The 21,893-nt window shown below is 59.8% G+C and overlaps 2 protein-coding genes across 4 annotated transcripts; both read right to left on the bottom strand.

The window, feature by feature from the left end:
• Positions 1 to 428: 428 nt before the first annotated feature.
• Positions 429 to 21,466, bottom strand: SCAMP4 (secretory carrier membrane protein 4). The gene is made up of 7 exons (XM_055247040.2): positions 21,377 to 21,466; positions 11,392 to 11,439; positions 8,545 to 8,673; positions 8,083 to 8,239; positions 7,379 to 7,480; positions 3,171 to 3,288; positions 429 to 2,263 (listed from the first exon to the last, which is right to left on the bottom strand). The coding sequence occupies exons 2-7, from the start codon at positions 11,396 to 11,398 to the stop codon at positions 2,087 to 2,089; spliced, it is 690 nt and encodes a 229-aa protein (XP_055103015.1). The 5' UTR covers positions 11,399 to 11,439; positions 21,377 to 21,466; the 3' UTR covers positions 429 to 2,086.
• Positions 12,968 to 21,510, bottom strand: ADAT3 (adenosine deaminase tRNA specific 3). 3 transcript variants are annotated; one of them, XM_063620638.1, is made up of 3 exons: positions 21,377 to 21,428; positions 18,039 to 20,863; positions 12,968 to 14,527 (listed from the first exon to the last, which is right to left on the bottom strand). In XM_063620638.1, exon 3 carries the CDS (start codon positions 14,367 to 14,369, stop codon positions 13,266 to 13,268), a length of 1,104 nt encoding a protein of 367 aa, XP_063476708.1. In that variant the 5' UTR covers positions 14,370 to 14,527; positions 18,039 to 20,863; positions 21,377 to 21,428; the 3' UTR covers positions 12,968 to 13,265. The 3 variants fall into 3 exon arrangements, with proteins under 3 accessions (XP_063476708.1, XP_055103012.1, XP_055103011.1); XM_055247037.2 differs by lacking the exon at positions 18,039 to 20,863 and having other exon boundaries at positions 12,968 to 14,336; positions 21,377 to 21,510; XM_055247036.2 differs by lacking the exon at positions 18,039 to 20,863 and having other exon boundaries at positions 21,377 to 21,433.
• Positions 21,511 to 21,893: the final 383 nt, after the last annotated feature.

Genomic DNA, 21,893 nt, shown 5'->3' with positions numbered 1-21,893 from the left:
GGGCCAGTGACACTGGCTTTCCATTTGTGCAAGCTTCCTCTTTTTTTGAGGGTGGGGGGGAAGGAGTCTTGCTCTGTCATCAGGCTGGAGTGCAGTGGCACGATCTGGGTTCACTGCAACCTCCACCTCCTGGGTTCAAGCGATTCTTCTGCCTCAGCCTCCTGAGTAGCTAGAACTACAGGCGTGCGCCACTGTGCCCAGCTAATTTTTGTATTTTTAGTAGAGGCCAGGTTTCACCATGTTGGCCAGGAGGCAGGGTCAGCCCTGGGCACACCTGGCTGCAGGGCACCTGGGCCCTGGGTGGGAGGAGGCGCTGCAGGGCTGCATCCTGCCAGAGGTCATGTGCTGAGGGGTCCCTCAAGGGAGAAGACGGCCTGGGGGAACCACACATGCTCACAGCACAAACGCAGCAGGTCCCTGGGCCTAAGTGCAGAAACATGTATTTATTTCCAGGATATTTTCACGTAACAAAACCCCAACGATGCTGCGAGGGGCCACCCACGGCGGGGGAGGGGTGGGGGGGATGGGCCTGCCAGGTGAGACTTTGCCTGCATCAGTGCAGCCGAGAGGCTGGGGAAGGGGGCAGGACCTGAAGACCCTGAAGCACGGCCGTGGGACCCATGGGTGCTCCATCCTGGCTGCCGTCCACCGAGACACCACGGCCGCCTCCGGGCACCCAGCGGCATTCCGCACCAGCGAGGGGACTGGCCCACATCCCGGGGAGGGCTCCAGGGCAGCAGGCGTCCTACAGCAACAGCATCCTGGGGGTGAACGGGCGGTGAGGGGTGGCAGCCTGGGGTGTCTAAAGTCACGGTCAGCGAGTGCAGGAAACGATGAAGGAAAAGTTTCTTTTTGGCCCAACCGTTGTGAATGGTGCTGTGAAAATGCCTTGCCTAGGGGAGGTGTTCCCGGGGGAGTTGGGGGGCGAGGGGACAAGACAATTGTGGCCGCTGCCGGACTCCTCCATAAGGCACAGATTTGACGAGTCCCCTCTCATAAAAGGCCACTCCAGGCTGGGCGCGGTGGCTCACACCTATTATCCCAGTACTTTGGGAGGCCCCGGCGGGCGGATCACCTGAGGTCAAGAGTTCAAGACCAGCCTGGCCAACATGGTGAAACCCCCACATCTACTATAAAGATAAAAATTAGCTGGGCGTGGTGGCAGGCACCTGTAACCCCAGCTATTAGGGAGGCTGAGGCAGGAGAACTGCTTGAACACGGGACGGGAGGCAGAGGTGGCAGTGAGCCAAGATCATATCACTGCACTCCAGCCTGGGCAACGGAGTGAAACTCTCTCAAAAGAAAAAAAACAAAAAAACAAACAAACAAAAAAAGGCCGCTCCTGCAGGGCTCCAGCTGCTGGGAAACCGGCTCTCTGCTGGTTTGCTGGGTTTGGGGAGCGGCTGTGCTCCCAACCTGGCCTGGGTCCCCGATTCTGAACTCAGGGGCGTGGGAAGGCAGCCTGCCAGGGATCCCTGTTTTGGGGGCAGGGAGGGTGGCCCCAGGACACCCCGGGCCAGGAACTCCCCAGGTATGGTGAACGTGGGGAGGGGGTGAGGCTGGAGCTGCACAGATCAGGGGATGCCGGGGACAGTGAGGACTCGGCTAGGCACCAAGCCCTCTATCACTGCAGGGGACCGGACACTGGCCTCGACGCCTCTTCTTAGTTCCGGCCAAGGGCATCTGTCCTGGCGACAGCGGGTGGCTGGTGTGAGACGGAGCTCCCCATCAGACCTGCTCTGGCCTCAGCGCCAGCAGCTCTGGGAGGACGGGAGGGTGGCCGACCTGCTGCCACCTGTCCCCCGGAGGCAGGCCTCGAGACCTGAAGACAAGGCCGTATCAGCCGTGCAGTGGACGGCAGAGGCCGAGGGCCGCTGGGGAGCGCTTGCCAGGAACTCCGCTCTCAGATGAGATGAACACTGCTTCTGTGGCCCTGGCAGGAGGGGTGCGGTCCGTGGCCACCACCGGCTTCCACCATCCCAGCTCGGGGGACGGGGCCCCAGGTACTCCCAGCCCTCGGGACCAGGGGTAGCAGCAGGAATGAAGGGGAGGAGGTGGTGGGCGGTGGGGGCAGGGCTGGCTCCCTCTAAGGCCACTGGCCACTGCCCGGGTAGCTGGGCACAGTGGGGTACTCGGGCAGGCTGTTGCCTGAGAAGTTGTTGTACTGGGCCTCCCTCGACGGTGGGTTCCGCCAAGTGCCCGTGTTCCACTCCGTCTGTGCCTTCTGGAAGCTTCCGCCGGCCCCTCGGTAGATCCTGTGCACCTGCAAGGACAGGACAGGGAGGCAGAAAACAGAAAATGAGTGTGGCGGCTGGGCACGGGGACTCACACCTGTAATCCCAGCACTTTGGGAGGCTGAGGCAGACAGATCGTCTGAGCTCTCGAGTTTGAGACCAGCCTGAACAACATGGTGAAACCCTGTCTCTACTAAAATATAAAAAAATAGGCCGGGCACGGTGGCTCACGCCTGTAATCCCAGCACTTTGGGAGGCCAAGGCGGGTGGATCACGAGGTCAGGAGATCGAGACCATCCTGGCTAACACGGTGAAACCCCGTCTCTACTAAAAATACAAAAACAAAATTAGCCGGGCGTGGTGGCGGGCGCCTGTAGTCCCAGCTACTCGGGAGGCTGAGGGAGGAGAATGGCGTGAACCCCAGAGTGGAGCTTGCAGTGAGCAGAGATCACGCTACTGCACTCCAGCCTGGGCGACAGAGCAAGACTGTCTCAAAAAAAAAAAAAAAGCGTTTTGCTGTAACTGAACATGTCTGTTACGAGCCCAGCTCAACACTTCCGCTATCTTCCAATGGAAACTGTGACCGGGCACCTGCAAGGGGCCGCACCCTCACTGACAGGACAGCTCCGGGGCCTCAGCTATTCCTGCAAACACTGCGGTTTACACACAGCCCCTGCTTCCCTCTGGAGTCTGGAATCCCGGTCCAGGGGGCCACGGGACTGGCTCCATAGGAACCCGGGCGCTGGGTCTCTGGGAGTGTCCCTGGTGACAGTGCCTCCTGCTGTCATCCCAGCTCACTGCTGGGGATGAAGTGCGGCCTGCGTGACGCCACGGGGAGAGGGCCCGGCTCCTCGACGTTCACCCACCTGCGACAGCTGGGTGATGAGGTTCATGGAGAACCAGTAAGGGCTGGTCGTCCCAAAGCTGAGGACTCACCTTCATGATCACGATAGCCATCATGGCAGCCGACACAGAGAACATGATGGCTGGAAGCAGCATGACCACGGCAGCGCCCGGGCTGTACTGGAAGAACCCGATTGCCGACAGCCAGCCGCTGCAAGGGACAAGAGAGTGCCTGGGTGCCTGCACACCTGCCAGATGAGGGCCCACAGTCCTCCCCATGTAAAGAGCTCTGGCCAATCAACAAGGAGTGGACAGCTCATACAAGGACCACCAAGTGGCCAACAGACATACAGCGACACTGAGAGGCACCAACTTCGACGCATGAACACGACCTTATTCCTCCACCATCACAGCAGTGAGCCGTGTGTGCAGTGGGCACCAACTTCGACGCGTGAATACAACCTTATCCCTCCACCATCACAGCAGCGAGCCGCGCATGCAGGGGACAGAGATGAGTGTTTCCCCATCAGTTTCCCTCAGTGAGCCCAGCGGGCACCAGCCATGGAAAGACTCAAAAGCTCATTCCCATTGCCCCATTGAGCCTGCTACTAAGAACCCAGCCCATGGCAACTGTGTCTAATGATGGGAACTGCTGAAACCTACATCCGCACGTCCGGGAGCAATGCGGATGGGAAACCTGCCACCATCACCCCGTGGGGCACTGAGGGACCATCAGAAACAATCGGGAGGCCGGGCGCAGAGGCTCACGCCTGTCACCCCAGCACTTTGGGGGGCCGAGGCGGGCGGATCACTTGAGGCCAGGAACTGGAGACCAGCCTAACAAGGTGAAACCCTGTCTCTACTAAAAATACAAAAATTAGCCACGCATGAGGGCATATGCCTGTAATCCCAGCTACTAGGGTGGCTGAGGCGGGAGGCTGCAGTGAGCCGAGATCGTGCCACTGCACTCCAGCCTGGGGGACACAGCAAGGTTCTGTCTCAAAAAACAAAAACAAACAAACAAACAAAAAACCGAGAGAAAGCACTGCTTAGATCGGCCACCAGCGGGACACTGGGAAGGCCAGCACACCCTGGGTCCCTCTGTGCAGGACCAGCCTCTGGGCATTGCACCTGCCTTTGAGACCTAGGAGGCAGAAAACACAATCATTTTGAGATTTTTGTCTTAACAGGTGATAAAACCACAGGGTTTAAAATTGAGGGAACTTAAAGGCAGGCACGATGTAGTCCCTCTCCTGCTGACTCCCCTCCCTGGCGCACAGGCAGCCCACAGGACCCACACACCCGGATGTGTCCAGGGAGCTTACGCACACACATGCACACGGCGTGACACGCACGCACACGCAGTGCCCCCTCCCGCCTCCCTGCAAGATGCTGGCCTGTCCTGTGTTCACCTGCTTGGAGCCTCTACAGCATCACAGGCTTCATGGTCTTTGGATCATTCCTTTCTCTTTTTTTTTTTTCTGGAGAGATGGTTTCTCCCCATGTTGCCCAGGCTGGTCTGAACTCCTGGCCTCAAGCAGTGATTCTCCTGCCTTGGTCTCCCAAAGCACTGGGATTACAGGCATCAGCCACCGTGCCTGGCCTCTTTTATTTTTTAAAAAAGTAAACCTCTGTTTGGATGTAATTTTAGATTTACGAAAAGTGGCAAAGGCATTTGAGGACTCCTGCCGCCGCCCCCGCAGCTTCCCACTGTCCGGCATCTCACGCCCCCGCCTGCAAGTGTCAGGCCTAGGGAGGCGCCCGGCACACTGTCAGCGGGCTGCAGGCTGTGCTCAGAGGCTGCGGCGCCCGCTGACATCCAATTCCTGGCGGGGTCCACCGGGGCCCCCTGCTGCACCATGTCCTGAGTGCATGGCTACCGCCACGTGGCCACCCTCGCTGTCTACACAGCTAGGCCCCGCTAGGGGTCATTTCTCTGGAGTTTCCAGTCCTCTGCAACCACAGATGCTGCCGTGGCTCATGGCCTTGGGTGTGCGTCACCCCCGGGGAGGTGGCGCTGGTGAAGCTGCCCGGGGCAGGGTGAGCGGGGCTGTCCCCTCTCGCCCCACAGCAGTGCAGAGTGTGTGCAGAGGTGGCGCTGGTGCAGCCGCCAGGGGCAGGGGGTGCAGGGCTGTCCCCTCACCCCACAGCAGCGCACTGAGCCTGGGGCCTCGCTAAGCCAATGGTGGACATGAAGGCGCCGTGCGCTGTGGTTTGATTTCTCTCGTTACGGGGGGGCCGGGCTCTCCTCTAAGAACTGCTGGTTTCTTTCTCGAGAGCGTCCACCTTCTGTCCACCTCGGGCAGGGACCGCATGCTCCAGCTTCTCCCGTGACCTGCGGGAGATGACCCCAGGCTCCGATGAGGGGAGCCGAGTCGCTGCTGCTGCATGTGCGCGAGGGCCGAGGGGGCAGGGAGGCCTCTGAGGGTCACATGTGGGCACTCACCTCATGCCGGGATCTCAGGACCACCCAACATGGGTACAGCCCTGTCCACTCAGCTCAGCCTGGGAGAGCTGGGGAGGCACCGGGGAGGCGGCTCGCAGGAGGCACCGGAGCCCAAGGAAGGGCCAGTGGGAGCCGAGGGAAGGGCCAGTGGGAGCCGAGCCAGCAGCTGGGGCTCAGCAGGACTTGGAGGATGATGAGCAGTGCCTTGACCTGCAGCCACAGCCTCTGCAGGAGGGGAAGCACCCCACAGGCTGGCAGAGCTGGGAGCCCCAGGGACACCCTCACTCTGACTCTAACTCAGATCCCTGGGGCAATGTCACTCAGGCTCTTGGGGTGGCGGGTGACAGACCAGCTTCAGCGGCACATCCAAGGGGTGCACAAACCACTGATCCCGGCCACCCTGGAGGGCCTGGTGCCAGGCGCAGGTGCAGGAGGGGAGAGGCCCACAGATCGAGGTGCCCTGAAGGGAGAGGAGTCACCATCCTGGGAAACCCAGGACCGTATGTGGATTCTGATTTGTGCACCGGCGTGAGAGCACTGCAGTCTTGTGGGGCAGGAACCCCTGAACAGGAGCTTGCTAACGGGAGCTCAGGAAACCAAGGGCACCCACGGCTCCGTGAGCAGCGTCACCCGTGGGGAGCTCCCGCCGTGCCAAGGACAAGGGAGACACGTCGGGGACGTGGGCGAGAACAGTCACTCTCTGTAACTGTGAATTACAAATTATTCCAAAATAAAAAGCCTATTTAAAAAGCCACAAATTTGGCCAGGCACGGTGGCTCACGCCTGTAATCCCAGCACTTTGGGAGGCGGAGGCAGGTGGATCACGAGGTCAGGAGTTTCAGACCAGCCTGACCAACACATGGTGAAACCTCATCTCTACTAAAAATACAAAAATTAGCTGGGCGTGGTGGCACACACCTGTAGTCCCAGCTACTCGGGAGGCTGAGGCAGGAGAATCGCTTGAACCCGGGAGGCAAAGGTTGCAGTGAGCTGAGATTGTGTCACTGCACCCCAGCCTGAGTGACAGAGAGAGACTCCATCTCAAAAAAAATAATAATAATAATTTAAAAAAAGGGCCGAGTGCACTGGCTCACACCTGTAATCCTAGCACTTTGGGAGGCTGAGAAAGGCAGATTGCCTGAGCTCACGAGTTCGATACCAGCCTGGGCAACACGGTGAAACCCTGTCTCTACTAAAATACAAAAGAAATTAGCCAGGTGTGGTGGCAGACGCCTGTAGTCCCAGCTACTCGGGAGGCTGAGGCAGGAGAATTGTTTGAACCCAGGAGGTGGAGGTTGCAGTGAGCTGAGATCGCACCACTGTACCCCAGCCTGGGTGACAGAGCAAGACTCTGTCTCAAAAAAAAAGAAAAAAAAAAAAAGGCAGAAAGTTAAGACACAAACACAAACACTCCTGGGCACTGGCAGCCTTAGAGAGTGACTGTGAGTTTCTCAGGTGTGGTAACAGCAACGGTGTGTGTGTTTTTACAGATGTCCAGGTCTTCCTCCTGCAGCGATCTGTGCAGAAACATCGGCAGCCAGGAACTGGCTCCCAGACCCCGGGGGTCAGGGGTGTGATCGACACTCAGGAGACAAGCCTGGCTGGGTGCTGGCGAGGACGCGGGCACTGCCAGGGCGAGCTCGGACCCCTCCCTAGGAGAGCACCTACAATCCCAAACCATGGCTGGGTGCTGGTGAGGATGCAAGTGCTCCTGGGGCGAGCTTGGACCCCTCCCTAGGACAGCGCGTACAATCCCAGACCAGCACGCTCCGGTGGCCGCCTGGCTTCCCAGCAGGCCCACAACATGGCAGCTGAGCCGCGTCACATCCACCACGCCCATCAGAGAGAGACTTACCACGCGCCCCAGCCGGAGAAGCCGATCGCCTGGATGACGGTCAGGACAAACTGGGCCCCGAAGATGAAGAAAAACGCCATGAAATTAAAGGAGCTGTCGGCTCTGGGGAGGGACAGAAAAGACGATGGTTACCACAGCCCTGGCTTCTCCCAGATGTGCCCAGAGAGGAACGGGCCAGTCAGAGATGGCAAGAATGGAGGCTCTATTTTATTCCTTTTTTTTTTTTGAGATGGAGTCTCACTCTGTCACCCAGGCTGGAGTGCAGTGTCAAGATCTCGGCTCACTGCAACCTCTGCCTCCTGGGTTCAAGCAATTCTCCTGCCTCAGCCTCCTGAGTAGCTGGGATTATAGGCGCCCGCCACCACGCCTGGCTAATTTTTGTATTTGTAGTAAAGACAGGGTTTCACCATGTTGGCCAGGCTGGTCTTGAACTCCTGACCTCAGGTGATCCGCCTGCCTCGGCCTCCCAAAGTACTGGGATTATAGGCCTGAGCCATTGCACCCAGGCAAAATTACTAGAAAGCAAAACAAAACAGACAGTAGTTGGCTCTGGCTTGTGGGCCACAGTTTGCCACCCCCGGATGTGAACTGTCTTTCACACTGGGCAGAGAAAGGGACAGCTCCTCACAGCTGGGCTGGGACTGGGGTGCAGAGTGGGCCCTGGTTCCCTCTGGGTGCAGGCGGCCCCCGGCAGCTCTGCTCACCGGAAGGCCTTGTAGGCAGGCCGGAACCAGCACACGTAGCCGCAAGGCGTGAACAGGAGCAGCCACACGAAGGCCAGCCCAAAGTTGGTCCCCGAGCCGCCGCCGATCCACCAGGCCAGGCAGGCAATGAGGTTGACGCCGAGGGTGGCGCAATAAACTGCGAAGAGAGAGGGAGGACGGATGAGCTGGCACAGGAGGGCGTGGCTGTGGGAAAGCATGCTGCCAAGCAATGGGGCACCCGCTGTCCGCCTCGCCAGCCTGGTGACCCCACGTCGAGAATGAACGGTGCAAGCCAAGACACTGGGGCCTGGACACCGGCCTCGTTCACCGCAGGGACCACCGGGCCCAGGACGGCTGCGGTGGACGGTGGGTCCCCGACGGGCTGCCCCTGCCAGAATGCCGCTCCCTGCCTCGGGGAGCCCTGCCTCCCGCCTCCCACCTCCTGCCCCCAGGCGCACTCACACATCCACAGCCGGTAGATTCTCTTCACCAGGACCTGGTGCTCTACCGGGATCTCGTCAGAGAAGTTCTGGTAGAAGCAGGGCTTCAGAGGGATGAACTTGGGCAGCGGAGGGAAGTTGTTCTCCTTTTCTGTAGGGACAGAAAACCCACAGACAGAACCAGACTTTGTCTCTTGAAGGAGGCCCTACCTCGTCCCTTCAACCCACGGCTGTGTTGCCTCTCATGGCAGAAGGGACTCTGCAGTTGGGATTGAGGGCAGGACCCTGAGACAGGAGAGGGTCTAGATGATCCGGGGCCCCGTGTCCTCACGGCAGCCTCACGAGAGGAGACGGGAGGGTGGGAGTCAGAGATAGACGGGAAGAGGCTGTGCTAAAGCTGTGAAAAGGGAGAAAGGAGCCCCAAGTGGAGGGATGCGGGCGCGTCTAGACGCTGGGAAAGGCGGGAAACGGCCTACAGCTTGATTTTAGCATTTCTGGTCTCCAGAACTGTCAGATAACAGATTTGTTTTAAGGAACTAAGTTTATGATTTTTTTTTTTTTTTTTTGAGGCGGAGTCTCGCTCTGTCTCCCAGGCTGGAGGGCAGTGGTGCGATCTCGGCTCACCGCAGCCTCTGCCTCCCAAGCTCAAGTGATTCTTCTGCCTCAGCCTCCCAAGTAGCTGAGATTACAGGCGCCCACCACCACGCCCGGATAATTTTTGGATTTTTCTTTTTAGTAGACATGAGGTTTCACCATGTTGGCCAGGCTGGTTTTGAACTCCTGACCTCAAATAATCCACCCACCTCTGCCTCCCAAAGTGCTGGGATAACAGGCGTGAGCCACTGCACCCAGCCGAAACTTTTTTTTTAATTTACGTGTCACCCTTTATGCAGGGCCATGCTAATCTTCGTTGCCCTCCTCCATGTTTACTGTGGGTGTGGCCGCAGCAGGCTGCATTTAGCATCACTCCCTCTGGCAGGCAGGGGACGCCAACATGCAGGCTCAGGGGACCCGGACCGAGTCTGCACACTGCAGGGAGGTTGTGGCCTGGGGACACTTTGGTTCCCCATGGCTGCTGTGAGAAAGCACCACCAACTCGGAGGCTTAAAACAACAGAAACTGCCCAGGCATGGGGGCTCCCACCTCTGATCTCAGCACTTCTGGAGGCTGAGGCAGGAGGGTTGCTGGAGCCCAGGAGTTCCAGATCAGCCTGAGCAACCTCGCGAGACCCCAGCCCTACAAAAAATACAAAAACTAGCCAAGCGTGGTGGTGCGTGCCTGCGGTCCCAGCTTCTCGGGAGGCTGAGGCAGGGGGATCGCTTGAACCCAGGAAGTTAAAGCTGCAGTGAGCTATGGTCACACCACTGCACTCCAGCCTGGGAGACAGACCCAGACTCTGTTTCAAAACAAAACAAAGAACACAACAGATATTTCTCTGCTAACAGTCCTGGAGGCCAGAAATCTGAGATCAAGGTGTCTCAGGAACACGCTCCCTCCACAGGCTCCAGAAGGGAGCCTTCCTGCCTCTCTCCCAGGCAGCTTCTGGGGGATCCCAGCGCCCTTGGCTCATGGCCACAATAGCTCCGGCCTCTGCCTCCATCTCCCCGACACCTCCTCCTGTCTCTCCACATCTTTTTTTTTTTTTTTTTTTTGAGATGGAGTCTGTCTCTGTCACCCAGGCTGGAATGCAGTGACACGATCTCAGCTCACCACAACTTTGCCTCCCAGGTTCAAGCGATTCTCCTGCCTCAGCCTCCCAAGTAACTGGGACTACAGGTGCCGTGCCACCATGCCCAGCTAATATTTTTAGTAGAGACAGGGTTTCACTATGTTGGCCAGGCTGGTCTCAAGCTCCTGACCTCATGATCTGCCCACCTTGGCCTCCCAAAGTGCTGGGATTACAGGCGTGAGCCACCGCGCCCGGCTCATCTCTTCTTTTTTTTTTTTTGAGACGGAGTCTCGCTCTGTCGCCCAGGCTGGAGTGCAGTGGCGCAATCTCGGCTCACTGCAAGCTCCGCCTCCCGGGTTCATGCCATTCTCCTGCCTCAGCCTCTCTGAGTAGCTGGGACTACAGGTGCCCGCCACCACGCCCGGCTAATTCTTTTTTTTTTTTGTATTTTATTTTATTTTTTTAGTAGCGACGGGGTTTCACTGTGGTCTGGATCTCCTGACCTCGTGATCCGCCCGCCTCGGCCTCCCAAAGTGCTGGGATTACAAGCGTGAGCCACCACACCCGGCCCATCTCTTCTTATAAATACAGCAGGCATTGGGCTGAGAGCTCGCCCTGCTCCAGTACCTCATCTTAACTCCATCCCACATCTGCAAAGGCCGTATTCCCAAATGAGGTCCCACTGACAGGTTCCAGGGGTCGGGATGGGAACACAGCCTTTGGGGGACTCAGCGTGGCACTGGGAGCCCCCCAGGACCTTCCACTCAGCCAGCACTGCCTGAGGAAGTGTCCCTGGGTGCCTGCGAGAGCCAGATGGTGAGTCAGACGGCAAGAGGCCCCATCCTCAGGGGCTTCCGTCCCACTGGGGAAGGCTGCCAGTAAATGAGTGGGTGAGGCACCCTGGGCTGCGTGAGAACATGCCAGCTGCTATAAGGAAAGAGCAGCTGTGACAGCAGGGGCACCCGCCTGGGCTGTGCTTCGGGTCAGTGAGGCATCCGAGAGGATACACAGGCGGCTCTGCTGTCCTTTGCCCCCAGCAGAGGTGTGACTCCAGCTGTGCTGTGGGAGCCGAGGAGTCAGAGGCCAGGTGGGCCAGGAGGACACTGTGTGCCAACGGCCAGGACCGAGGGCTCCTGTGGGAATTGCTGGCACCTCCCTCCCGCCCACACTGCTGGAGGCTCCCAGGCAGGCAGGACTCACCTGACATCTCTGTTTCACCGACCGGCGCAGGCTCAAACCTGCAGCCGCCTGGAAGGAAGACAACCACAGTCAGGGAACCCCAAGCCACCCTGGGCAGAGCGCGAACCACCCACCCACCGTGGCTGAAAAGCCCTTCATCGTGCCCTATGCTCTGGGCACAGCAGCAGGCTGAGCGGGAGCCACAGGCCTGCCCCGACCCAATGTGTTACCCCACAGGTCCCCTCTCCTCGGCTCCAGTGCACACCACCCATGCCGGCAAAAGGGGCAGGGCTGGCTGCAGCCCCTCCCACCCACCGCTCCAGCCAGGACGCCCCTTCCCCACTGTCCTAGGCCCCTGCGTCCCCCAAATCCCGGCTTCAGCCCACAAGGGGTGGGCGCCACAAGGTGAGCGTTACAGGGCCTAGGACCCCATCACATCCACATGGCACCCTGGCCGTTTTGAAAGGGAACCCCATGAGCTCACGCACCAGAGCAGCCCCACCCGGCCTGCCATCCACCCATGACTGAGTGGATCTAGCTGCTTCCGTGATCCAGGGGCAGACCTGCCATCGGGAGGTGGACGAGCCCAGCAGGGGCATGCCTGGTGCCCATCGGGCATCACAGACCAGTGCGGTCTGAACCATCCCAGCTCCTGGCAGGGGAACAGGCCCCAGGGGGCGGGCACGGGGCCAGGAGCTGCCTCCCACCCACAGTCCAGGTGAGGCGGTTTCCAGGAACTGAGCCCTCCACACACACGTTCAGGGACATGCCACCGTGGGGTGGGGCACCCCTGGCTCTTGGGACAGGACATCTTCCCCTCCGCCGGCCTCCCACCTCCTACCTCTCACTCCCTCCTCCCTGACTTCCTGCCCCTCAGGGAAGGAGCTGAGCACCTGAGCATGAAGGAGTCCCAGCCGCTGCCTCCACCACTCAACTGGGCACGCCTCTGCTGCGCCCACCTCCTCGCTCCACGCTGTGGCTCTGGCCACATCAGGGACCCTCCAGCCCACCTCAGTCCCACCCCCAGGCACGGACTCCCCCACTGCAGCAGGCCTGGCGGGCTCCTGGCCAGCAGTGGTGCTCTGTCCACTGCATGAGTTCCCCAGGCAGAGCCCCCACCTGCCGTATCCCTTCCCCTACGGGCTGGGGGCTCAGAGCAGGTGTGTCTGGGGGCTGAGCTGCACCCACGTGGTCAGGCAATGGACACTTTCTGGGTGGGCCCACAGGTCCTGCTCCAAGTTCTGTAAAAACGGCTCCAGTCCTCATTGTGCTGCGGCCGACTAGCATCAGCCCTTTGGGGTCCCCTGTTGCCACTTGTGAAGGACACTAAATCCCTGGGCCCTTCCTTCGGGTCGGTGGCCTGTGGGCTACGCCTAGTGTCCACACACCTGGGCCAGGCACGCCTGGAACCATCAGGACTCCAGAAGCGGGAAAGGAGGCAGCAGCTGGGGGCCTTGCTCTACCCCGGAATCAGCCCAGGCCTCTGACCACACGTGGCTCAGCAGGTCCCCTCCCGCTGAGCCACCAGGCCCTGTACAGACCCCGACCCACTGGGGACCCTGGCCACAAAGGCACACGCCTCCTAACAGACACCCACTTGGTTTTGGGCTTTTTATTTTCCCATCAGAGCAGTTTCCTGGCCCGCGAGACAGAGGGGACACATAGGCAGCAAGGGCACCCCGCAGAAGGGCACCGCAGGCACGGGGGTCGCCCCAATGACCAAGTCCAGGAAAGCTCGATCCGCACGGAAGGCAGCACCCGTGGTCTCCGCTGGAGGCGGTATGTGTCCTTGAAATCCAAGGACAGGCTTGTGCGGGAGAAATCGAGGCCCGGAAGTCCAGGAGGGGCGACCCAAGGCCGGGAGCGGGAAGGGTCCGGAGGCCCGAGGGCGGCGCCTACGTGTCAGGGTCCAGCCAGCGGCACTGCTCCTCCAGCACCCCGCGGAACACCTGGAAGCGGTGGTTGAGGTCGGGCCGTGCGTGGATGCGGAAGCGGGTGCCCAGGGCGCCGTCGGGCGAGGATGCGCCGTAGAAGACACGCAGGATGCGTGAGTGCACCAGGCCCATGGCGCACATGGCGCAGGGCTCGCGGGTCACGTACAGGTCATAGCCGGTGCACACGTATGGGAGGCCGTCCTCTTCTGCGTCCAGTTTACGCACGGCGCCTGCGCGGACGGCCTGGAGGGCAGCGGCCGGGGCGAAGGAGCAGGCGGGGAAGGGTCTGAAGTCGTAGGTGCCGCGGCCCTGGCCATGCGCCACAAGGTCCACGCACACCATGACGGCGTGCAGGAGGGGGTTGTCCGCGCTGCTGCAGTCGTGGCCGGTGGCCAGCACGCGGTCCGAGGCCGGGTCCACCACCACGGCCCCCACGGCCCGCAAGCCCCGCGCCGCCGCCCGCCGGGCCGCCCACACCGCCCGCTCCATGTGGCTCTGCATGGCGGCACGCTCCTGCGTGGAGAAGAGCCGCCCCGCCAGGGCGCTGGTCACCTGCTTGTCCTCGTGGAAGGACGTGGGCCAGTGGGCCCGAGCCTCCTCGAACTGGCCCCTGGTCAGAGGCGGCCGAGCGGGCACGGGCACCAGGAAGGGCTGCCCCAGGCCGCGGGGGTCCACAGCCGGCCGTGGCAGGAGCTCAGCCAGCGAGCGCGGGCCCGAGGCGGGCCCAGCCAGGCAAAGCAGCAGCTCCAGGGCGTGGGGGCTGCCGGCATCTCCGCTGGGCCGCACCCGCTTGAGGTGAGGCTGGGCGGGGAGCGGGTGCAGGGCCGACACCTCCTTCAGGAGGCGTGAGGTCTGGCGTTTGTCCAGGACGGGCGCGGCGTAGGCCAGCACCAGCTCCACGTCCCCTGACTGCTTCTCGGACAGGACAGGGAGAGCCTGCCACGGCGCCGGCTCAGGCTCCGGGCTCCCGGCCTCCAAGCACTTGGGCTGCTCCACGAGGCCCGGGGCGGGCTCCATCCTCAGCAAGGCCGACTGTGGGAGACAGAGACGGGAGCAGAGGATCATCTGGCGGCTGCGGGCGGTTGGGGGAGAGCCGGGGAGTCCGTCCTAGGAGGCCGTGGCTCCACAAGGCAGGGCGTGCTGCCACCAAAGCTGAGGCTAGTCCGAGGGCTCCGGCCCAGGTCACGGCATCAGGGCTACACTCCCTCATGTCCTGCTAACCCCTGGTTTGCACAGAGTTTAAACAGCCATTGGTTTTTAAAAACGAAGATATAATTCACCTACCAGAAGACAGGTCATTTTCTTTTTTTGTTTTTTTTTTTGAGACGGAGTCTCGCTGTCGTCCAGGCTGGAGTGCAGTGGCGCAATCTCAGCTCACTGCAACCTCCACCTCCCAGGTTCAAGCGATTCTCATGCCTCAGCCTCCAGAGTAACCAGGATTACAGGCATGCGCCACCACGCCTGACTAATTTTTGTGTATTTTTAGTAGAGATGGGATTTCACCACGTTGTTCAGGCTGGTCTCGAACTCCTAACCTCACGTGATCCACCCGCTTCGGCCTCCCAAAGTGGTGAGATTACAGGTGTGAGTCACTGCGCTCTGCCAAGACAGGTCACTTTCAAAAGTGCAATTCATGGCTAGGTACCAGTGGCTCACGCCTGTAATCCCAGCACTATGGGGGGCCGAGGTAGGAGGATCGCTTGAGCCCAGGAGTTTAAGACCAGCCTAGGCAACATAACAACACCCCATTTCTACTAAATATCAAAAAATTAGCTGGGCGTGGTGGCGCACACCGGTGGTTTCAGCTACTCGAGAAGCTGAAACGGGAGGATCACTTGAGGCCGGAAATTGAAGCCTGCAGTGAGCTACAGTCGTGCCACTGTGCTCCAGCCTGGGTGACAGCAAGATGCTGTCTCAAAAAAAAGATGAAAACTCGGGCGTGGTGGCTCACGCCTGTAATCCCAGCACTTTGGGAGGCCAAGGCAGGCGGATCACAAGGTCAGGAGATAGAGACCATCCTGGCTAACACGTGAAACCCCGTCTCTACTAAAAATACGAAGAATTGGCCAGGCGTGGTGGCAGGCACCTGTAGGCCCAGCTACTAGGGAGGCTGAGGCCTGCAGGAGAACCCAGGAGGTTGAACCTGGGAGGCACAGGTTGCATTGAGCCGAGATCGCGCCACTGCACTCCAGCCTGGTAACAGAGCGAGACTCTGTCAAAAAACAACAAAAAAGCCAGGCGTGGTGGCTTAAGCCTGTAATCCCAGCACTTTGGGAGGCCGAGGTGGGCAGATCATTAGGCCGAGATGGAGACCAGCCGGACCAACATGGTGAAACCCCGTCTCTACTAAAAATACAAAAATTAGCTGAGCATGGTGGCATGCACCTGTAATCCCAGCTACTCGGGAGGCTGAGGCAGGAGAATTGCTTGAACCTGGGAGGCGGAGGTTGCAGTGAGCCGAGATCGTGCCACTGCACTCCAGCCTGGTGACAGAGTGAGACTCCGTCTCAAAAAAAAACCAAAAACCAAAAACAATCAAGTGTCCTATTTAGTGGCTCTTAGTACGCTTGGAGTTGTGCAACCGTCACCACTATAAAATTCCAGAACATTCCATCACCCCCAAGAGGAAACTTGTCTCACCACCCCACAACACACACAGCAACCCAGGCAATCACTGATGTGATCTCTGCATCTCCAGAAGCCAGAGCCTGGAAGCACAAGCCGTGGACACACAGCACCTGGCTTCCAGACAGAAGGGCCGTGTGGCCAGGAACTGAGCAGGACCCTTGGTCCCCCAGCCGCACGGTGCTGAATTCTGCCAACACCTGCATGAGTTGGAAGCAGATGCTGCCCCTGTTGAGCCTTCAGATGACAACACAGCCCTGGCCGACACCTGGGTTCCAGCCCGGTAAGACCCCACGCAGAGGACCCAGCCACATCACATTCAGGCCCCGACCCACAGAACCAGGAGCTGGCAGGTGTTGTATTAAGCCCACAGATGCACGGAGTCTGCTATGCAGTGCAGAAAGCAAGTGTGGGGGACACGGGGCCACCTCCCAGAATGGCACACAGCCTGGCACTGACACGGAACATCCACCTCCAGTGGTTTCTGTAAACACTCATCCCCTAGTCGGCCAAGGGCTAGGAAAAGAAAGATCTCAGAAGACAGGCCACGAAACATAAGCCCTGGAGCGCAGCCCCTCCCCTGGTGGGCCCGACTTCCCATCCCTTGACCACATTCCTGCAGCCGTGGTGGGCCCTGGCTGTCGGGTAGAGCAGGCAGCCACTGGGGTGTCCCTGCCTACTCAGTCACAGAGGAGGCCCTGGCTGGAGTGGGGCTGCAGGAAGAGCTGGGATCACCCCTGGGGCTCCTGCTAACATCCCTGACTGCCAGGCAGTGTGCCAAGGTGGCTCTCGGGTGAAAACCTCCCGGCCTGACATCACCAGCACTGTTACCATCCCTGCCGCTGGCACAGATGAAGACATCCCTGCCACTGGTACAGGTGAGGACGGGAGACAGTAGGGCCGTTACCATCCCTACTGCTGGCACAGGTGAGGACTGGAGGCAGTAGGGCCGTTACCATCCCTACTGCTGGCACAGGTGAGGACTGGAGGCAGTAGGGCCACTCCACTGGAGAGGAAGGGCTGTTGGGGCCCCCAGCTCTCAGGATCCCCCCATTAGAGGGGAGCCTGCCCTAGGCCGGGCGTGGTGGCTCAAGCCCGTAATCCCAGCACTTTGGGAGGCCGAGGCGGGTGGATCACAAGGTCAGATCAAGACCATCCTGGCTAACACAGTGAAATCCTGTCTCTACTAAAATACAAAAAATCAGCCGGGTGTGGTGGCGGGCGCCTGTAGTCCCAGCTGCTCGGGAGGCTGAGGCAGGAGAATGGCATGAACCTGGGAGGCGGAGCTTGCAGTGAGCTGAGATTGCGCCACTACACTCTAGCCTGGGCGACAGAGCAAGACTCCGTCTCAAAAAAAAAAAAAAAAAAAAAAAAAGAGGGGAGCCTGCCCTAGGCGGGCAGACAGCACAACAGAGAGGCAGGTGTGGGGACAGCCAGCCTGCAGGGACTGCTCACAGGGCCCTGGGGGACGGCGCTTCTGGCTCCCACATCTCTGGCATCCGCCCCACCTGAACACCCCCAAACCACAGTCTCAGCTGGCCAGCCCTCCCCCACCTGCATCTGCCCCCACAGACTCGCACTGCAGGCCTGAGGTTGGATTACAGGTGTGAGCCACCACGCCCAGCCCACATTTTTTTTTTTCAGATGGAGTCTCACTCTGTTGCCCAGGCTGGAGTGCAGTGGCATGATGTCAGCTCACTGCAACCTCCACTTCCCAAATTCAAGCAATCCTCCTGCCTCAGCCCCCCAGCAGCTGGGAATACAGGCATGTGCCACCACACCCGGCTAATCTTTGTATTTGCAGTAGAGACGAGGTTCCACCATGTTGGCCAGGCTGGTCTCGGAATTCCTGACCTCAGGTGATCCACCTGCCTCAGCCTCCCAAAGTGCTGAGATCACAGGTGTGAGCCACCGTGCCCAGCCCACATTTCTTCAAAGTACAAATTAGTTGGGCACGGTGGTGTGCACATGTAGTCCCAGCTACTCAGGAGGCCAAGGCAAGAGGATCACTTAAGCACAGGAGTTTGAGACCAACCTGGGCAAGATGGAGAGACCCTGTTCCTTTTTTCAAATAAATGAATAATAATAAAAGCCTAAAAACCTTACTACCTGTGTGCTCACAGGTATTTCTAGCAGACAGTACTGCCTCAGATGGTGCTGGGGCTAAGCCGCAGATGATCTTAAAATGACTCTGGACGACCCTGAACACCACCGCCCACCTGGACTACACATCCCCGCTGGTATGGACGGCTCCTCCCACAGACAGGGATGTGTCGCTGGATCATTTCGCAGCCGCGCAGCTGTGGGTGCTACTCGAGATGCACTGCCCGGTTCACGCGTCAGCCGCCGGGGCGCCCCACAGATGGAGGACCGGCAGCCAGTGGAACTCCGGGCCAGTGGCCTTGGAGGTCACGCTGAAGCGGCCCCAGCGCTGCCCGAGGCTCACGCATTCAACAAAGCACAGAACCAGAGGCGCAGTGGGAGCTAGGAGCAGAAAGCGCGGAGTCAGCGCCAGGTGCTGCCGCTGCCCGAGGCCCTGTGCCATGTGGAGCCCTTAGCAGCCGACTTGCTGGGCCCTCCCAAAACGCACAGCACGCGCGACCAGTACCGAGAGGCCCGCGCGGCCCGGCTGGGCCACAAACACTCCACTGTCTCCAGGGTAAAAGACAAACACAGCCTCGCTTGTCCCTCCAAGAGTACAACCTCTGTCTGATGAAACACAAACGACCCAGAGAGGAGGCAGCTGCCGGGACACTGCAGGCTGGGCCCGCCATGCCTTCGGAGGGCAGGTCAAAATCCCGGAACAGGCACAGTGTTCAGGCTGATTGTCCCAGGCCAGGGTGGCCTCAACTGCCAGAGCAGCTCCTACCCACCCGCTATGGCCCAGGGGGGACGACGCACTCCCGCAGCGACTGCCCCCCAACAGCGGGGGGCCACCTGACCCTCCCCCTACCACACCCACCCAGAAGGCAGGCGACCACTGGGACCCCTCAGGAGGGCAGGCAGCCCAGGTTGCAGCGGAACATGGCTGCCAGCCTGGGCTGGGATGGGAACTGGCAAAGCTCCAGGAAGGTGAGTTGGGTCCTGCGTGGTGACAACCCTGGTGAACTGGAGGCTGGGAGGCCTTTATCTAATCCCACAGATGAGGAGGCCAAGGTCCATGCCGGGACCTGGGTGTGTCCGCCCAGAAAACACACCTAGTCCCCAACCTGCCCTAGAGGCATCAAGCCAGATGCCGTCACTGCCTGAGCGAGAGCTCAGGCACCAGTCCTGACTCCTCCAAGCCTCGGCTTCCACCCCTGTGAAATGGGAATTCCTGCTCTGCCTTTTTTTCAGAGAGGGAACAGCTAATGCTCAGTTCCAGGACACACCAATAGTCTGTGGGGGGGCTTTTTTTTTTTTTTTTTTTTGAGACGGAGTCTCGCTCTGTCGCCCAGGCTGGAGTGCAGTGGCGCGATCTCGGCTCACTGCAAGCTCCGCCTCCTGGGTTCACGCCATTCTCCTGCCTCAGCCTCTCCGAGTAGCTGGGACTACAGACGCCCGCCACCACGCCCGGCTAATTTTTTGTATTTTTTAGTAGAGACGGGGTTTCACCGTGGTCTCGATCTCCTGACCTCGTGATCCGCCCGCCTCGGCCTCCCAAAGTGCTGGGATTACAAGCGTGAGCCACCGCGCCCGGCCAGGGGCTTTTTTTTTTTTTTTTCGTACAGTCTCACTCTGTCCCCCAGGCTGGAGGGCAGTGGCGCGATCTTGGCTCGCTGCAACCTCCACCTCCCTGGTTCAAGCAATTCTCCTGCCTCAGCCTCCCAAGCAGCTGGGACAACAGATGTGCACCACTACGCCCGGCTAATTTTTTATATTTTTTGTAGAGGTGGGATTTCACCATATTGGCCAGGCTGGTCTCGAACTCCTGACCTTGTGATACACCTGCCTAGGCCTCCCAAAGTTCTGGGATTACAGGCGTGAGCCACTGCACCCAGCCTGGGGCTTGTTTCTACACACACACACACACATTTTTTTTTGAGACGGAGTCTCACTCTGTCGCCCAGGCTGGAGTGCAGTGGCACGATCCTGGCTCACTGCAAGCTCCGCTTCCTGAGTTCACACCATTTTCCTGCCTCAGCCTCCTTTGGGAGTAGCCGGGACCACAGGCGCCTGCCACCACGCCAGGCCTTTTTTTTTTTTTTTGTATTTTTAGTAGAGACGGGGTTTCACCGTGTTAGCCAGGATGGTCTTGATCTCCTGACCTCGTGATCCGCCCGCCTCGGCCTCCCAAAGTGCTGGGATTACAGGCGTGAGCCACCGCGCCCGGCGCTACACATATATATTTTATTTATTTATTTTGAGACAGGGTCTTACTCTGTTGCCCAGGCTGGAATGCAGTAGTGCCATCACAGTTCACTGCAGCCTCAATGTCCTGGGCTCAAGCAATCCTCCTGCCTCAGCCTCCCAAGTAGCTAGGACCACAGACATGTGTCCTATGTTACTATGCCTGGCTAATTAAAAAAAAAAAAAAAATCTTTTTTTTTTTTTTTTTTGGAGAGTGAGTCTTGCTAGGTTGCTCAGGCTGGAGTACAATGGTGCCATCTTGGCTCACTGCAACCTCCGCCTCCCAGGTTCAAGCGATTCTCCTGCCTTGGCCTCCCGAGTAGCTGGTTTTACAGGCGTGTGACACCACACCCGGTTAATTTTTGTATTTTTGGCAGAAATGGAGTTTCACCATGTTGGCCAGGCTGGTCTCGAACTCCGGACCTCAGGTGATCCACCCGCCTTGGCCTCCCAAAGTGCCAGGGTTACAGGGTGAGGAACTGTATCCAGCCGTCCTTGTTTCCACGGAGTCGATCCTGTTTCCGGCCACCCTACAAGGAGGCCTTCTCTGCAAGACAGCGGGGAACCTCGGCCCTCAGGGTAGGGTGTGGGAGATAACTGGGGGCCTGTGATGGAAAAACCTGAAAAACTCATACTGTAGGTAACGATGAGGAACGATGGTCAATTATGGGGATGTACCAAGGACTAGGGGAATCTCCCCATAAAGGCAAACCAGAACTGGGGAGGAAGGACTCGAAGACTCCGGAAACCCGCGAGCGCGCGGTCCGGAGGCAGGGGACTGGCAGACATGACCTGGGGAAGGGCCACCGGAAGCAGCTGGAGCGTACGGGGTCTCCTGCCGGGCCATAGGGGCGCGCACGCGCAGAAAGGCCTGGGCCCGGGGGAGCGCGGTCCAGAGGCTCCCCCCAGGCCACCGCCGCGCGCACGCGCATTCCCGCCGCCTCCCCGCGTCGCCCACCGGCCCGCCCGAGACGCGCGTGAGGCTGGCCCGGGCCGCCCGTTTTCTCCCCACGAACGGCCGGCGCCCCTCACCGCCGAGACCCCCCATGTCAGCCCCTCCTCCCCCTCTGGGGAAGTCTGAGGCTGGAGAACCCGAGACCTCGGAGCCGCGCGCTTACCTGAGGGATCCGGGCGCGAGCGCAGCGCTTCTCCAAGTCTTAGCAACCGTCCCGGACCACCCCGCCTCGTCTCCGCCTGGCGCCGCGGAGCACGACGGGAGCGTAGTTCCAGGGGCGGGGTCGGCGCGAGGCAAAGGTGGGGCAAGGACTACAATTCCTAGCAGGCACTGCGCGCCACCGCCTCGCCCCGACCCTCGCCGGCACTGCGCTCACATGACCGCCGGGGGGCGAGGCGGGGCCGCTGCGCTGGGCGAGCGCTGAGTTTAAGGGTTCGAATCCCATCACGCGGCCTGGGAAAACTCGGAACCCGGGGGATCTTTGGAAAGTTAGCAGAGTGGGGAGGATGAGGCAGAGGGGGGGACATGACACCCGCCCCCTGAGTCCGGGATGGGGCCAGCTTCCAGTTCTGCCTGTTACTGCACTCTGGCCTGGGCCCCGTTCAGGTTTGAGTTTTCTCATCAGTACCATAGGTGAAGAAGACCTCTTGCATCTCCTGGGCCAAACAAGCACACTTTTT

Source organism: Symphalangus syndactylus, chromosome 17 (assembly GCF_028878055.3).
Source record: "Symphalangus syndactylus isolate Jambi chromosome 17, NHGRI_mSymSyn1-v2.1_pri, whole genome shotgun sequence".
Classification (NCBI taxonomy): domain Eukaryota; kingdom Metazoa; phylum Chordata; class Mammalia; order Primates; family Hylobatidae; genus Symphalangus; species Symphalangus syndactylus.
This window is presented reverse-complemented; position numbering and strand designations above follow the sequence as displayed.

What these genes read in the sequence shown, in the direction of transcription:
- SCAMP4 (XM_055247040.2), bottom strand. An exon ending in AATCTACCGGCTGTGGATGT is followed by an intron (nt 8,240 to 8,544) that starts GTGAGTGCGCCT and finishes CTCTCTTCGCAG; the next exon opens with TTTATTGCGCCACCCTCGGC. An exon ending in TTCTCCGGCTGGGGCGCGTG is followed by an intron (nt 3,289 to 7,378) that starts GTAAGTCTCTCT and finishes TGTCCCTTGCAG; the next exon opens with CGGCTGGCTGTCGGCAATCG.
- ADAT3 (XM_055247036.2), bottom strand. Translation starts at nt 14,369, where the DNA reads ATGATCCTCTGCTCCCGTCTCTGTCTCCCACAGTCGGCCTTGCTGAGG.